Raw genomic sequence first — 15,825 nt, forward strand, 5'->3', positions numbered from 1 at the left:
CTCTGTCTATCCAATAATAAGTAAATAAATACTTTTAAAAAATTAAGAAAAAAATAATAAAATTATGCAGCGCAGGAGGTGGCTCAGTGAATAATGCACTAGACTTTCAAGCATGATGTCCCAAGTTTGATCCTGGGCATTCCGTGTACCAGAGTGATGCTCTGGTTCCCTTTTTTTCTCATTAATAAATAAATATTTATTTAATGTTACATACCCATTACCTGAGCTAAAATGGTTCCCACTTAGAGGAGCAAGGTTTCACAAATGGTGGGGCAATACTGCAAATACCTTTTTTTTTTCCTCTAGGGTTATCACTGGGGCTCGGTGCCTGCACTACACATCCACTGCTCCTGGAGGCCATTTTTCTATTTTGTTGCCATTGTTGTTATTGCTGTTGTTGTTGGATAGTGTAGAAAGAAATCAAAAGAAGAGGGGGAGAGAAAGACACCTGCAGATCTGCTTTACTTGTGAAGCGACCCCTCTGTGGGTGGGGAGCCAGGGGCTTGATCGTGATCCTTATGCCAGTCCTTGTGCTTTGCACCATGTGTGCTTAACCTGGTACGCTACTACCTGGCCCCCAACAAGGTGTTTTTTATCTGTCTCACCCTCTATCAAAAGAAACACGGGAAAAGAAATAGGTAGGAATGATGGAGTAACTGTGCAGGCACTGCACTCCTGAGATAACCCCAGTGGGGGGTGGGAGAGAGAAGAAATAATTAGAAACTGGGCTTTTAAAAGGGTTTATTTATTAATGGGAGAGGAGAGAGAACCAGAACATCACTCTGGCACATGTGATGCTAGAGTTGAACTCAGGACCTCAAAACTCTAGCCACTGCCACCTGCCAGGTCACTCAGAAGCTGGGCTTCTAACAAATGTTTTCTGAAGTGTATGTATTGAATAGTAAAGACATCGAAGCCTTAGAAAACTGGAATTCAAGGGGCCAAGTCATGGTGTACCTTGTTGAGTACATGTTACAATCTGCAAGGACCCGGGTTCAAGCCCCCAGGCCCCACCTGCAGGAGGAAAGCTTCACAAATGGGGAAGCAAGTTTACGGTGTCTCTCCTTTCACTCTTAATTTCTGGCTATCTCTATCGAATAAAAAATAGTAATGGGAAATGGGATTCACTGCTGACAATCTGAACCCAACCTAAGAAAGGCCAAGCTTGGTTTGCCTCCCCAGGCAGAAAGCAGTAAAATTTAACTGTATTTAACTTGGCCTTTAATCTGTCTGGGAATTAATAGAGCTGACCCTCTCCGTCAGGAATAAGGGCTAGCTGAGTAAAATGACAATCCTTGTTAACCAAGTCTTAGCTTAATCACTTAAACTGGCTTCTTATCTGATTTTTCTTTAAAGGACAGGGAGAGACAGAGAGACCACAGCATGGAACAAGCACATGACAAAGCTGTGTACCAACAGCTGTTTTGCCAGCTCCTCTTAGGTGAATCATCACCAGCTTGCTTCCCAAGTCTGAAGACGTGTAGCCGTTCCTCAAAGTTAAAACCTTTGCCACCCACTCCCCTCATTTCTCAAAGTGCTTTAATCTCACAAGACTAACTTTCTACAACTGGCTCCCAGCCAAACAATTTTTTAAAATTTTTTGCTTATTTATTTTCCCTTTTTAAAAACATTTATTTATTTATTACTGGACAGAGACAGGGAGAAATTGAGAGGGGATGGGGAGATAGGAAGAGAGAAAGATAGACACCTGCAGTCCTGCTTCACCACTGTAGGTGGGGACCAGGGGCTTGAACCTGGGTCCTTGTGCACTGTAATGTGTGCACTTAACCAGGTGCACCACTGCCTGGCCCCTATTTTCCCTTTTGTTGCCTTTGTTTTTTATTGTTGTTGTTATTTATGTCGTTGTTAGATAGGACAGAGAGAAATGGAGAGAGGAGGGGAAGACGGGGAGAGAAAAGACACCTGCAGATCTGCTTCACCCCCTGTGAAGCTACTCCCCTGCAGGTAGAGAGCCGGAGGCTTGAACCAGAATCCTTACTCTGGTCCTTGCATTTTGCGCCACTTGCGCTTAACCCGCTGTACTACCGCTCAACTCCCCAATTTCTTTACATATATATATATTCCCTTTTGTTGCCTTTTATTGTTAAAGTTGTTGTTATTGATGTCGTCGTTGGATAGGGCAGAGAAAAATGGAGAGAGGAGGGGAAGACACAAAAGGGGAGAGATAGACACCTGAGACCTGCCTCACTGCCTGTGAAGTGACTCCCCTGCAGGTAGGGAGCCAGGGGCTTGAACCGGGATCCTTACACCAGTCCTTGCGCTTTGTGCCATGTGCGCTTAACCCGCTGAGCTACCTCCCAACTCCCTCCCCAAACAATTTCTATTCCATCCATACTGCCTCACATACAGGTCAGCTTTGGCTTGCCATCAAGAATGTCCTATGATTTGGGTCATTTATAGGTTTGGATGACTTAAAAAAAGGAGTGAAGGGGACTGGATGATGGTGCACCTGGATAAGCACATAGTACTAAGTGGAAGGACCTGTGGGTTCAGGGATATGGGTTCAGCCCCAGATCCCTACCTGCAGGGCAGATGCTTCACAAGCAGAGAAGCAGGTCTGATTTATCTTTCTCTCTCCCTCTCTCCCTCCCCTTCCTCTCTCAGTTTCTTTTTTTTTTTTTTAATATTTATTTTTATTTATTCCCTTTTGTTGCCCTTGTTGTTTTATTGTTGTAGTTATTATTGTTGTCATTGTTGTTGGATAGGACAGAGAGAAATGGAGAGGGGAGGGGGAAGACAGAGAGAGGGAGAGAAAGGTAGACACCTGCAGACCTGTGAAGCGACACCCCTGCAGGTGGGGAGCCAGGGCTTGAACCAGGATCCTTTTGCGGGTCCTTGTGCTTAGCGCCACCTGCGCTTAACCCGTTGTGCTACAGCCCGAATCCCCCTCTCTCAGTTTCTTAGTCCTATCCAATAAGATGGAAAAAATGGCTTCCAGGAGCAGTGGATTCATTGTGCTGGCACTGAGCCCTTGGAGGCAAAATAAAAAGGGGGGGGATGTGCATGATCTGGGTTCCAGCCCATCTCCCACTGTATTAGAAGCAGCTTTGATACTGTGGTGTCATTCCCTCTGTGTGTCTGAAAAAGTCAGCCCACAGTAATGAAGCCCCAGTGATGATAAAATAGAGGTGTGGGGGGCTGGGCGGTAGTGCAGGAGGTTAAGCACACATGGTACAAGGACTGGCAGAAGGATCCCGGTTTGAGTCCCCAGCTCCCCACCTGTAGGGGAGTCGCTTCACAGGCGGTGAAGAAGGTCTGCAGGTGTCTGTCTTTCTCTCCCCCTTTGTCTTCCTCTCCTCTCTTGATTTCTCTCTGTCCTATCCAACAACAACAGCTATAACAACAATAACAAGGGCAACAAAATGGGAAAAATAGCCTCCAGGAGCAGTGGATTCATAGTGCTGTCCCCAAGCCCCAGTGATAACCCTGGAGGCAATAAAAATAATAAAAATAGAGGTGTGTATAGGTTAGGGGAGCTGTGAGTCAGGATCTTTCCTCTAGCCCTGCCCACACTGCCCCCTCCCCCATAGGCACAGGAATCCCTTTCCTAAACACACACGTTTCATGAAACAAGACCTGTCAATCTCCAGTGTTCCTTACTTCTGCCTACTGTCAAAGCTGCTGGTAGGACTCTAGCTTTGGATTCTACATGGCTGTGGGAAGAACCCCTGCTGTGAACTCCTGCTTTAGGCCTTACCTCATTCTAACCTAGACTGCACCTGTTAGGCCTCCACTTCAAGCTTAAGAACTTAAAGCCAAAAACTAGGGACCAGGTGTGCACACCTGGTTGAGCACGTGCATTACCACATTCAAGGACCTGGCTGAGGGTAAGCTTCATCAGAAGTGAAGCAGTGCTTCAGGTGTCTTTCTCCATGTCCCCTTTCCAGCTCAACTTCTGTCCTATTAAATAAGAACTGAGGGTCTCCCACGACCCTTTAAAAGTGTATTCAAAAGAGCCAGGTGGTGGCATACCTGGTTAAGCGCACATTACGATGCACAAGGACCAGAGTTCTAGCCCCCGGTTCCCACCTGCAGGGGGAAAGCTTTGTGAATGGTGAAGCAGTGCTGCAGATGGCTCTTTTTCTCTATCTCCCCCTACCCTCTCAATTTCTGGATGTCTCTATACAATAAATATAGTAATATATATTTTTTAAGTTCTGGGAGGCAGCTTACTCAGTACTGAGTGCACACTTTATTTTATTTTTAATTTTCTCTTTTGTGGCCATTGTTGTTTAACATTGTTGTGGTTATTGATATTGTTGGATAGAACAGAAATGGAGAGAGGAGTCACTTCACCACTTGTGAAGTGACTCCCCTGCAGGTGGGGAGCAGGGGGCTCGAACCAGGATCCTTACGTTGGTCCTTGCACTTTGCACCATGTGTGCTTAACCTGCTGCGCCACCGCCGACTCCCTGAGTGCACGCTTTTATCATACACGAGGACCCAGACTTGAGCCTCCACATGGGAACATTACATATATAGGGCAGCTCCATAGATGCTGCAGTGTCCATCCTCTCTCTCTGTTTCTTCTTTTTTTATATTTTCATTTATTATTGAATAGAGACAGAAATTGAGAGGGGAGGAGATAGAGAGAGACAGACACAGCCCTGCTTCACCACTTGTGAAGCTTTCTGCACATGGGGACCAGGGGCTTGAAACATCCCCTTGTTTCTGTGATCCAAGGTGGGGGGACTCACTGGGGAGCAGTGGGATCATGTATGAAAATATAGTCACTAGGGGGGTTGGGTGGTGGCGCTGTGGGTTAAGTGCATGTGGCGCAAAGCGCAAGGATCCCGGTTCGAGCCCTGGCTCCCCACCTGCAGGGGAGTCGCTTCACAGGTGGTGAAGCAGGTCTGCAGGTGTCTATCTTTCTCTCCCCCTCTCTGTCTTCCCCTCCTCTCTCCATTTCTCTGTCCTATCCAACAATGAACAACATCAACAATGGTAATAATAATAACCACAACGAGGCTACAACAACAAGGACAACAAGAGGGGGGAAAAATGGCCTCCAGGAGCGGTGGATTCATGGTGCAGGCACCGAGCCCAGCAATAACCCTGGAGGAAAAAAAAAAAAAAAAAATATATATATATATATATAGTCACTTAAGTGCATATGGCACAAAGTGCAAGAACCGGCGAAAGGATCCGGGTTCGAGCCCCCAGCTCCCCACTTGCAGGAGGTCACTTCACAGGCAGTGAAGCAGGTCATCAGGTGTCTTTCTATCCCTGTCTTCCCCTCCTCTCTCCATTTCTCTCTGTCCTAACAACGACATCAATAACTACAACAATTTAAAAAAAGGACAACAAAAAGGGAAAATAAATTAAAAAAAAATATATATATATATTCACAGAGATTCGGGCAGTGGGTTAAGTGCACATGACGTGAAGCACAAGGACTGGCATCAGGACCTCAGTTTGAGCCCCCGGCTCTCCACCTGTAGGGGGTTCGCTTCACATGTGAAGCAGGTCTGCAGCTGTCTTTCTTTTTTTTTTTTTTATTCTTTTTTTTTTTACCTCCAGGGCTATTGCTGGGGCTTGGTGCCTGCACTATGAAGCCACTGCTCCTGGAGGCCATTTTTTCCCTTTTGTTGCCCTTCTTGTTTATCGTTGTTATTATCTTTGTTGTTGCCATTGCTGTTGTTGTTGGATAGGACAGAGAGAAATCGAGAGGGGAGGGGAGAAAGGGGTAGAGAAAGACACCTGCAGACCTGCTTCACAGCTTGTGAAGTGACCCCACTGAAGGTGGGGAGCCTAGGGCTTGAAGTGGGATCCTTATGTCAGTCCTTGTGCTTTGCGCCATGTGCGCTTAACCTGCTGCGCTACCGCCTGGCCCCCAAGTGTCTTTCTCTCCCTCTCTGTCTTCCCCATCTCTCTCATTTCTCTCTGTCCTATCCAACAACAATAATAACAACAACAATGATGATAAACAACAAGGGCAAAATATAGTTTTAAATAAAGGGGAAAAATATAGTTTCTTTAAAATACATATATAAGCATATATATATTCACAAATTATGGCTATAGTAGCTATTTGTATTTCTAAAACCCTGTTCTCAACATCCTCAAGATGCAGCCCAGCTTCGTTAGGAGGCTTTAGTTCTAGTGTGGCAATAACAGTGATGGGTGGTGGTGGTAAATAGCATAATGGTTATTATGCAAAGAGACTTTCATGCCAAAGAGGCTCCAAAATCCCAGGTTCAGTCCCCTGCACTACCATAAGCCAGATCTGTGCTCTGGTCAAAATAAAAATAAATAGTATGGCAATAAACTGGTGATAAATTAGTAAAGTTCTCAAAACTGTGGCAAAGCTTGGCAGGAAGCACTTGGCTTATTCAGGGATGGCAAGAAAGAGAAGCCCAATGGCAAGTAACAAACTGGAAATGTTTTTCTTTCAAGAAACTGTTTCCAACAAGTGTTCACACTGTTGTTGACACCCCTGCCCTAGTTCACAATGTTACCAAGATGAAAACTTACAGAGAAGACATGGGAAGCTTACTTGTGATTCACTTGTGATGTCCCTTTACCTATTTACTCTTCTGTACTTTTATTTATGTTACTTTTTTTTTACTTGTTTATTTATGATAGAGGAGAGAGAGAACCAGAGTTTTGCTCTGGTACATGCAGTGCTGGGGATGGGACTCCAAACCTCATGCTTATATAAATCTCCACTGCCTTTTGCTGTGGCCATCTGTGACAGGTCTGGCCACTGTCCCCAGCATTGGTCCTCAGGAATGTCTACCACGGATTCAGGCGTAAATTTTTTTTTTTGAAATGAAAACACAACATGTAAGTTATGACAGGAGATTAAAATACTACACAAAGCCAAAAATTTAGAGACTATAAAGTTTCTCATAATATTAAAAACCATTTTAAATAAAGTCATCACATTTTGTAAAACATATCCGTCCTTCCTTGAAACAGAAACACTTGAAATTAAAACATGATTTTCAGAAAATCATGAGCCCTAAAGCTGGCTACTTCCTTCAGAGGTTTTGGGAATGCGTCCTGTGAGGCGACGGCCTGGAGGTGCTGCAGAATGAAAATGCTGCCAAGAAAATTCATTTCACTCCTGTGCTGGGAGCTCGATCTGGGAGGCGTGTTGGGGAGGCCCACCTGTCCAGTTCTTCTCCATGAATGGCTTCAGGCTGTCAGTCGTCATAATAGTAATCTAACTTGGTGAATACCGTTTTGCACCCTTTGTCAGAGAAAACTCGCTCCTCTTTGGGGAAAAATGTCATCTCATCAGCCACTCTGGTGACAATGTCCTCATCAACTTCATATCCTCGGGATCGCATCTCAACTCGGATGCACATTTTCAGGTGTTTGTATTCCAGGGGGAGGAAGGGGACAAAATAATCGATGAGGTTTCGGTCAATCAAGCTGCTGTGCCAGAAGCCACCTGGGGAAAGATAAGGGAGCCATTCACCTGATGGCCCAGCAGAGCTCGGTTCTGGAGCCATCAGTGCTGTATGTGCCCGCACAGAGACACCGCTGAGCTGGCCACTCACTAGCTACGTGCTGAGGCTTCTGAGTGCTAAGGGTGAGTGATGGGGTAATGGCAAAGGACACCTGGCACTGCAGGCTCTGCGGTGGGGAAAGACCCGCTATCCCAGTGTGCCCAGGACAGGAGAGAATGGGAAGAGTTTTAAAGGAGGAGGCAGGTGGGGTCGGCCACTCCTATGTGCTGGGATGCTAGTGATTCACTGGAGTTTCCTCAGCTGGGCCAGCGGCAGGAGAAACCAACTGCTGGGGAGCCAAAGCACAACAGCATTGTGGGGCCAAGAACTAGTGCTCTCAGAAATGGTATAGGACATGCCTTGGCTGCAGTCAGAGGGCATGAACCCTGCCACGTGTTGGCCCTGGCATGAGGAGAGGTCTTGGCCCAGCATTCCCTGAGACTACAGTACCCACGGGATGGACACGGACACACACACACCCATACCCCCCCCCCACACACACACACACACTCCTCTCTCTCTCTCACTCCCCAGCATTCCTTTCTTTGCCCCTTGCTGGGAACTCCCATGACACACTGGCCCCACTCAGACACCCACACTAGGTGGGTGTCCTCCCAGTCACCTCCCTGCAGACACATCTGTAGACCCAGCAGGCGACAGGGGCTCTCCTGCAAGACTGGCTGTGTCCTGGTTGTGAGCTGGGCCCCTCCCCAGGTGGGAGATTCCAATAATCCCCTTCTAGGGTCAGTTCATTTGCCAGAGCAGCTCATTTTCTCTCCCTACCCCCCTTCTAAATTTTTAAAAGTATTTTTATTTGTTTATTGGGTTGTCTAACCAGATGTTGAGAGGCCTGCATCCCTGTTTCACCATTAGCAAAGCTTTCCCCCTACAGGTGGGGACTGGAGGCTTGAACCTGGATCCTTGCGCATTGTAGCATATGTGCTCAACCAGATATGCCACCACCTTGCCCCTTTTTAGTTTTTTTTTTTAGTTTTTTATTTTATTTTTTGAGCAGCTCATTCTCAGAAACACTTCACTCACTGGATTAACTGTTGTATTTTCAGTGTGCTACCAGGGCCTGGCCTGTGCACTAATCCCTGGCTCTCAGCCACCAACTGTTATTCCTTTTGTTCAAGAGAGAGAGGGGGAGAGGGGGAGAGGAAAGAGTCCACAATGCTGCTCCACCACCTATCAGCTTTCTTCAGTGCCATGGTGCTAGGGCTCAAACCCAGGGTTTCATGCACAACAAGACAGGGACTTGACCAGGTGAACTATCTCCTGGCCCCAGATTGCTGGCTTATGATACAAGCACACAACCCAGAACAGCCGGATGGAAGAGATACACACGGCAAGGTGTGAGGGAAGGGCGAGTGTCTCTTTGCGTGGCAACCCCCAAGTCTCCACCAGACCAAGAGCTTCCTCTCACGGGCCAGGTCGCTTACATCACTGACCACGGCAGCTGAACTCTCCCCTCCCAGAGGTGCAGAGTGGAACCAAAGTTCTGATCCTCCAATCACAAGGCTGCCTCCCCCAGCAGCTAGTCCCCAGCCCTAGGTGGGGTTCAAAAGTCACCCCAGTAGCACAAGCCTGGGTGTGGCTGGAAGGTTGTTCTGAATATCAACATTCCTCTATTGCTCTTATCACTTGGGTTATTCCAAGGGAGCCCTGTGCCAGAAGGTGTGTGTGTGTGTGTGTGTGTGTGTGTGTGTGTGTCTGTGTGTGTGTCTGTGTGTGTTGGGTGAAGAGCAAATCCTTATTTCCTACTATAAAGTACATATAACTGAAGTTTATTTTTCTCCACCAGTGCTTTGCATACAACTGGCATTTAATACAGTTGGTGGCCAAGGGAGCCGTGTGTGTGTGTGTGTGTGTGTTGGGTGAAGAGCAAATCCTTATTTCCTACTATAAAGTACATATAACTGGAGTTTATTTTTCTCCACCAGTGCTTTGCATACAACTGGCATTTGATACACAGTTGGTGGCCTGGATGCAGTGGGGTCTGAACCACTGAGTGGGAAATGGCTATTTTCCTGAAGGCACACTGTGACTGGCATGCCTAGGAGGGGGCACAGAGCCCAGAGCCAGGCAGACAGATACAGCTGCCCTTCTGGGTGCCACACAGTGCAGCCTCCCTACAGGCCATCACCAGATACTCAGACATGCCCGTGGGGCTGGTCAGCAGGAGGCCTGCTAGCAGGCCTGGCTGAGAAGGGGGGGCTGGAAAGGGAGCCTGAAAGTTAAGGGTCTGACCAGCAAACACCCCACAAAGGGTGCTAAGGCAAAACAAGTGATCTCAGTCACGTGGCTTTTAAAAACCATCTACTGTGGCCTGGGAGGTGGCACAGTGGCTAGAACTTTGGACTTAAGGGAAGGCTGATGAAATAGCTCACTCATAGAGTGAGCTGCTCTGAATGTGTGTGACCTAGGGTCAACCTGGCCCCCACCTCACTGGGAGAAGCTTCAGTGCTGTTGTCTCTTTCACTCCCTCTCTTGTCTCTATCGGTCTCTGGCATTACATGTATCAGAGTGATACGCTGGTTTTCTCTCCTTTTCCTCTCTTGTGTGAATAAGTGGAAATATTTTGAAGCCATCAGTGGTCCACCCCAGTGTGAATCCTCAGCCCAGAGGCCTCCCTGAACTCTACTGGATTCTGAGATCACGGCCTGGGCACCTCCACTGCATCATGGCTGACTGATGAAGCAGGCCCCTCAGCAGGAGTACAGCCACCCTGCCAAGTGCTCAAGCTGGATCTCTGATTCTTATTCCCACTCACAGTCCTCTAAGAAACCTTATCATTTCCATCTTCACCATACACCAGAATCCAACCACATCACGCCACCACCACCCCTACCCACTGTGCAAACTCCAGTCCCCCCCGGACTGTCACAGCAGCTCCTGCTGGGGTGTCCCTGCTGTCTGTCACTTGTGCCCCCTCCACGGCCAATGTGCTCCTATAAAAACCGAGTGTGTTCAAGCCACCTCTGCCTACAACCAAGGGCTAGTCAGTCTTCTGTGAGCCTACAAGCTTCCATGACTGGCAGCCCAAGTCTTGGTTCTTATCTGACTACTAGTTCACCCTGGACCAGCCTTGTGACCTCCAAGCACACTCTCACCTCAGGGACATGATGTTCCCACCCCTGGAAGGTGTTTCCCTCGGATGAGCACAGGGCATGTTCATGCATCCATCCGCCTCACACTGGGTCCTCCTGCCACCCCTCCTCATCCCAGCAACCCCCAAGTCTTCCTTGGCTTTTGCTTGTTTTGTTTTTGTTTTCTAACGAGGGATAGTGTGTGTGTGGGGGGGGTACACACACAGATCTAGACCCCATCATTCCTAAATTATCATCACTAGGATACAAGTTTCATGAGAACAAGGCTTTCTCTGTTTTGGATCACTATCATGTCCCCAGTTTTTGGACAAGAAGCAAGAGGCCACAGGCAGTAAGCAATTGAAACAGGCCTGCCCAGTTCTGAAGTTCAAACTTGGAGATCCCCTTGCCACCTGCCATTACTGTGGGTTTCAGGCAACAGGCCTTCCTGCAGCAGTATTTGGTTTCTACTGCAGGTGCTTGCACATCTTAGCATGCCAGGAAACTATGGAACATACTACAAAATAGTTTTGACTTTCATTAAGATTTTTTTCCACAAATTTATATCCCTGGCCCAGGTACAGTGGATAAAGTGCTGGGCTCTCAAGTATGGAATCCAGTGCCTGATTCCCAGCATCACATGTGCCACAGTGATACCTTGGTTCTCTCTCTCATCCTCTTTCATAAATATCTTTTTAGAAAAGATATCCTATACTGTGTTTGTGACAGTCTTATAAATCAATTATCCCTAATAAAGTGGTCTAAAAGAAAAAAAAGGATTCAGAGGACCTAGTGAGGGTTGTATTGCTATATGGGAATCTGGGGAATGTTATGCATGTACAAACTGTTGTACTTACTGTTGAATGTAAAACATTAATTCCCCCCCCTCCAAAAAAAATAGTACTAAAAAAAAAATAAAAAAGCAAGCAAGCAATTACAGAAGCCAGAACTCCCACCTTCTGCACTCTATAAAGGATTTTGGTCCATACTCCCAGAGGGGGAGAAATGCTAGAAAGCTCTAAAATTCAATTCCATCAGGACCCCGAAAGAGAAGAGGAAATAAAAAGGAAGGACACTCAGAAGTAGTAATTGGTGTAGGTGTGACTTAGAAGAGAAGGCAGGATGCATGTACAAACTATTGTATTTACTGTTGAATGTAAAACATTAATTCCCCAATAAAGAAATTTAAAAAACAAAAAACAAAAAAAAAAAGAAGAGAAGGCAGGACTATAGGAAAAAATAGGTATGTAAGTACACACACACACACATATACATATTCAATGCATATCTGTGATCTTGGGAGAACTACTGCAGCTTCCAATGGAGGGAATGGGGATGTGGAGTTCTGGGGGTAGGAAAGGTGTGAGATTATACCATTGTTGCCTTATGATTTTATAAATCAACATGAAAACACAAAAAAAAAAAAAAGCAGACTCAGATCCCAAAGAGGTCTCTAGAATCAGGGGGGAAAAAAAAAATCAAAAGCCTTTATTACTTATGGGATTCTTCAGTTGTATGAATTCCTTGTCAAGTCTGTCACCAAGAAGATCTTGTGTTGGTCACCTCAAGAACAAAACCAGCACAGACTTGCTCAACCTGCACAGATCACAGGTTTCACCTACTGACTCAGTCTCCACTGTGGTCACTTTCTGTCTCCAGGTCTCAAGGTCAAAGGTGTGTGTGAGTTTAGTGGGGAATCAGTGATCAAGTTAGTTATAAGCTCAGGCTCTGGAATCAGAGACACCTAACTAATCAGAGGCTGTGTGGCCTCTGGCAAATTGTGTTCTCTCTCTCTCTCTGTCTCAGTCTCCTCATCTGTAAAACGGGGAGATCAGTTTCTTCCCCTGAGGTTATCAAGCAGATTGGAGGAAATGTGCAGGTAGGCTGGTCCATGTAGCACCCAGTGTAGAACAAGGGCCCAGCCACTGTCTGGCTATTATTCTTGACTCAGAAGCTCAGAGTTCTAGGCAATGCACAGAAAGAAAGGGACCCCACAAATGACCTCCTATGGAGGCACCCACGGCAGCTTCCTATTTCCCATGCTCAGCCATTTGCTTTTCTTCTACAAAGGAAAATGGCTTAGCCTGATTACCCAGGATAATTTGGACTTAGGAAGTAGAGGGAAGAGACGGAGATTCTGCATTTCCAATCAGCTCCTTGGTGACAGTGAGGCCTATGCTTTAAGACTCAGGGATGCAGGGTCAGGAGCAAGGGCGCTGGTCAAGGGCAGATGGCTCACTTACTGTTCTTGTTATTGAAGACTGACACAGACAGGGCATGCTCCATGTCCTTGAGTTTGATATCTTCTCTCTGTTTTCCACTTCTCCAGAAATCTAAGGCCACATCTGTGATCCTTTCTGCTCCCGCATTGCTACAAATTAATTTTGGTGAAATAAGTTTTTTTGTTTTGTTTTGCTTTTTTCCCTTTTCTTCCCTTACGCCCACAGGCTCAGGCTGAGTTCTCCTGTCCCGGTCCTAATCTTACCTGAGAAATATGAAGATGGCTTTCTGATAGGAGACCCGGTCCACCAGCTCATAGTAGTCTAGGAAAGGCTTGATGGCATCTATGAGGCCTGCATGCATCTTATCCATCTCATCAAATATGAAGATGGACCTGGCACAGGCACTGACGTTGCCACGAATCCACAACTGCAACTGGTCCTAGACACAGGGAGAAGCCAACACAAAGCTCTCAGCAAGGGTCGCTGAGAACAACCAGCTGAGCATCATTACTGATTCAACTGCTTCCATGGTGAACACAGGCTGCTCTCCCCAGGTGCTTGGTCTGACTAGACTTTTCTTTTTTTAATTAACTATTTTTTTTTTTTTTTGCCTCCAGGGTTATCACTGGGGCTGGGTGCCTGCATCCACTGCTCCTGGAGGCTATTTTTTTTTCCCTTTTGATGCCCTTGTTGTTCATCATTGCTGCTATCATTATTGTTGTTAGCAGTATTGTTGTTATTGTTGTTGGATAGGACAGAGAAAAATGGAGAGAGGAGGGTAAGATAGAGAAGGGGAGAGAAAGATAGACACCTGCAGACCTGTTTCACCACCTGTGAAGCGACTCCCCTGCAGGTGGGGAGCAAGGGGCTCAAACCGGGATCCTTAGGCTGGTCCTTGCGCTTCACGTCATGTGCACTTAACCCACTGCACTACCGCCCAGCACGTCTTTTTAATTTTTTTTATTATCTTCAGGTGCGCCATCACCCCCTCATGCTTAGACTTTTGTACACAGAAGATCTTTTGTACCTCACCATAACCTCATATGGTATATTAACATACCCGCCATACAGATAAGGAAACAGAGGTCCAGAGAGATGAACCAGCTTGCCCAAATGTAAACGATTAGTATGTGGTACAGCTATTCAACTGACTAGACAAAAAAGACAGTAAGTTTTGCTCTTCCATCTTTTAATCTCTTGCCAATCTTTAGAGGAAACACTGTATATAACTGGCCAAGAGATATTCTGGCAGAATATACATATCAATAAAGGAAAACTGTCATCCCTAAAAAAACCTTTATTAAATTATCAAAGAAGTAAATGCCAAAAACCCTACTACAACCTAGGTCTGTTATCCTCGCCAACTCAAGGCGAGGTTCCTTAAATCTAATACTAGCTTGGATGTAACAGATGACATCAAGGCCTTAACAACTAGAAGAAAGTTTAGGTTTGTCAGGCAAAGAAGGGACTGCAAAAACTGGAAAGGGGCAAGATACTGGCTCATACCAGGCCAAAGATTACTAAAGTCCTGGGATCCTAGGAATATACCCCAAATAGATATCCTATCCTCTTTCTACCCTAGGGTTCCTACTCTCACTGGCTCTATTCTTACTACTTGGTCCCTGTTTATTAAACATTTTGTCCTGCTTTATATCTTACTGCCTCTCAGTCACCAAATCCCAGATGCTACAGATCCTATCTTGACCTCCCTGGGCAGAATGACCTCATCAACATGTCCCCGAACTGAACCTCTCCAGACCCCTACCCTACTAGAGAAAGAGACAGGCTGGGGGTATGGATCGACCAGCCAATGTCCATGTCTAGCAAAGAAGCAATTACAGAAGCCATAACTCCTTCCTTCTGCACCTCAAAAAAATTGTTTTAGTCTATATACTCGGGGATGGGGGATGGGAATATCAGGAGATAACCAGAGAGCCACGAACCCCAGTTCCACTGGGACCCAGAACTTCTGTGACAAGGAACCTTTGTTTTTGTACCATCACTGAGAGGGAATAGTTCCTGGAGAACACTTGAGGAAGTCAGTTGTTGTTCACTTATCTGAGAGGGAAAAAGAAAAAGGAAAGACAACTATGGGATGATTTCATTCATAAGTGGAATATAGAGAACTGAAACATAAATTTGAAAAAGAAAAAAATATATAGTGATCCGGGAGTTGGCACAGTGGATAAAACATTGGACTCTCAAGCATGAGGTCCTCAGTTCAATCCCCAGAGTGATGCCTGGTTCTTTCCCTCTCTCCTGCTATTTCTCTCATTAATATATATATATTTTTGCCTCCAGAGTTACTGCTAGGGCTTGGTGCCTGCACCACGAATCCACTGCTCCTGGAGGCTACTTTTTTCCCTTTTGTTGCCCTTGTTGTTTATCGTTGTTGTGCTTATTATTATTGTTGTTACTGATGTCGTTGCTGGATAGGACAGAGAGAAATGGAGAGAGGAGGGGAAGATAGAGAGGGGGAGAGAAAGATAAGACACCTGCTTCACTGCCTGTGAGCGATTCCCCTGCAGGTGGGGAGCAGGGGGGCTGGAACTGGTATCCTTGCACAGATCCTTGCGCTTCATGCCATGTGCACTTAACCCACTGCACTACCACCCAACCCCCAAATAAAATCATATATATATATATATATATATATATATATATATATATATATATATATAGAGAGAGAGAGAGAGAGAGAGAGAGAGAGAGGGAGAGAGAGAGAGACACAAGCCATAACTGTGATCTTGGGAGACCTACAGTGGTTATTTATTATGGGGGGTGGAAGGTAGAAGAACCTATTATTATCTTTTTAAACATTTTTTATATTTATTTATTTACTTTCCCTTTTGTTGCCGTTGCTGTTTTATTGTTGTAGATATTATTGTTGTTACTGATGTTGTCATTGCTAGATAGGACAGAGAGGAGCGGAAGACAGAGGGGGGAGAGAAAGACAGACACCTGCAGACCTGCTTCACCGCCTGTAAAGCGACTCCCCTGCAGGTGGGGAGCCAGGGGCTTGAACCGGGATCCTTA

At 46.0% G+C, this 15,825-nt stretch overlaps 2 protein-coding genes across 3 annotated transcripts in view; one reads left to right on the top strand and one right to left on the bottom strand.

Annotated features, from left to right (window-relative positions):
* The window catches only part of GPR107 (G protein-coupled receptor 107), a 352,434-nt gene that overhangs the window by 20,339 nt on the left and 316,270 nt on the right, over nt 1–15,825 (top strand). The gene's annotated exons all lie outside the window — the stretch shown is intronic.
* Nucleotides 1–15,825, bottom strand: part of TOR1A (torsin family 1 member A) — a 29,062-nt gene that overhangs the window by 6,658 nt on the left and 6,579 nt on the right. Inside the window, exons 3-5 of one of the 2 annotated variants that reach the window (XM_007527025.3) lie at nt 13,053–13,228; nt 12,811–12,938; nt 6,832–7,420 (exon numbers count right to left, since the gene is read on the bottom strand). In XM_007527025.3, the coding sequence (XP_007527087.1) occupies nt 7,170–7,420; nt 12,811–12,938; nt 13,053–13,228 (555 nt within the window). In that variant the 3' untranslated portion in view covers nt 6,832–7,169. Of the gene's footprint in view, nt 1–6,831; nt 7,421–12,810; nt 12,939–13,052; nt 13,229–15,825 lie in introns of those variants that run through there. The other variant, XM_060200326.1, reaches the window with a different exon arrangement.

Source organism: Erinaceus europaeus, chromosome 10, assembly GCF_950295315.1.
Source record: "Erinaceus europaeus chromosome 10, mEriEur2.1, whole genome shotgun sequence".
NCBI lineage: Eukaryota > Metazoa > Chordata > Mammalia > Eulipotyphla > Erinaceidae > Erinaceus > Erinaceus europaeus.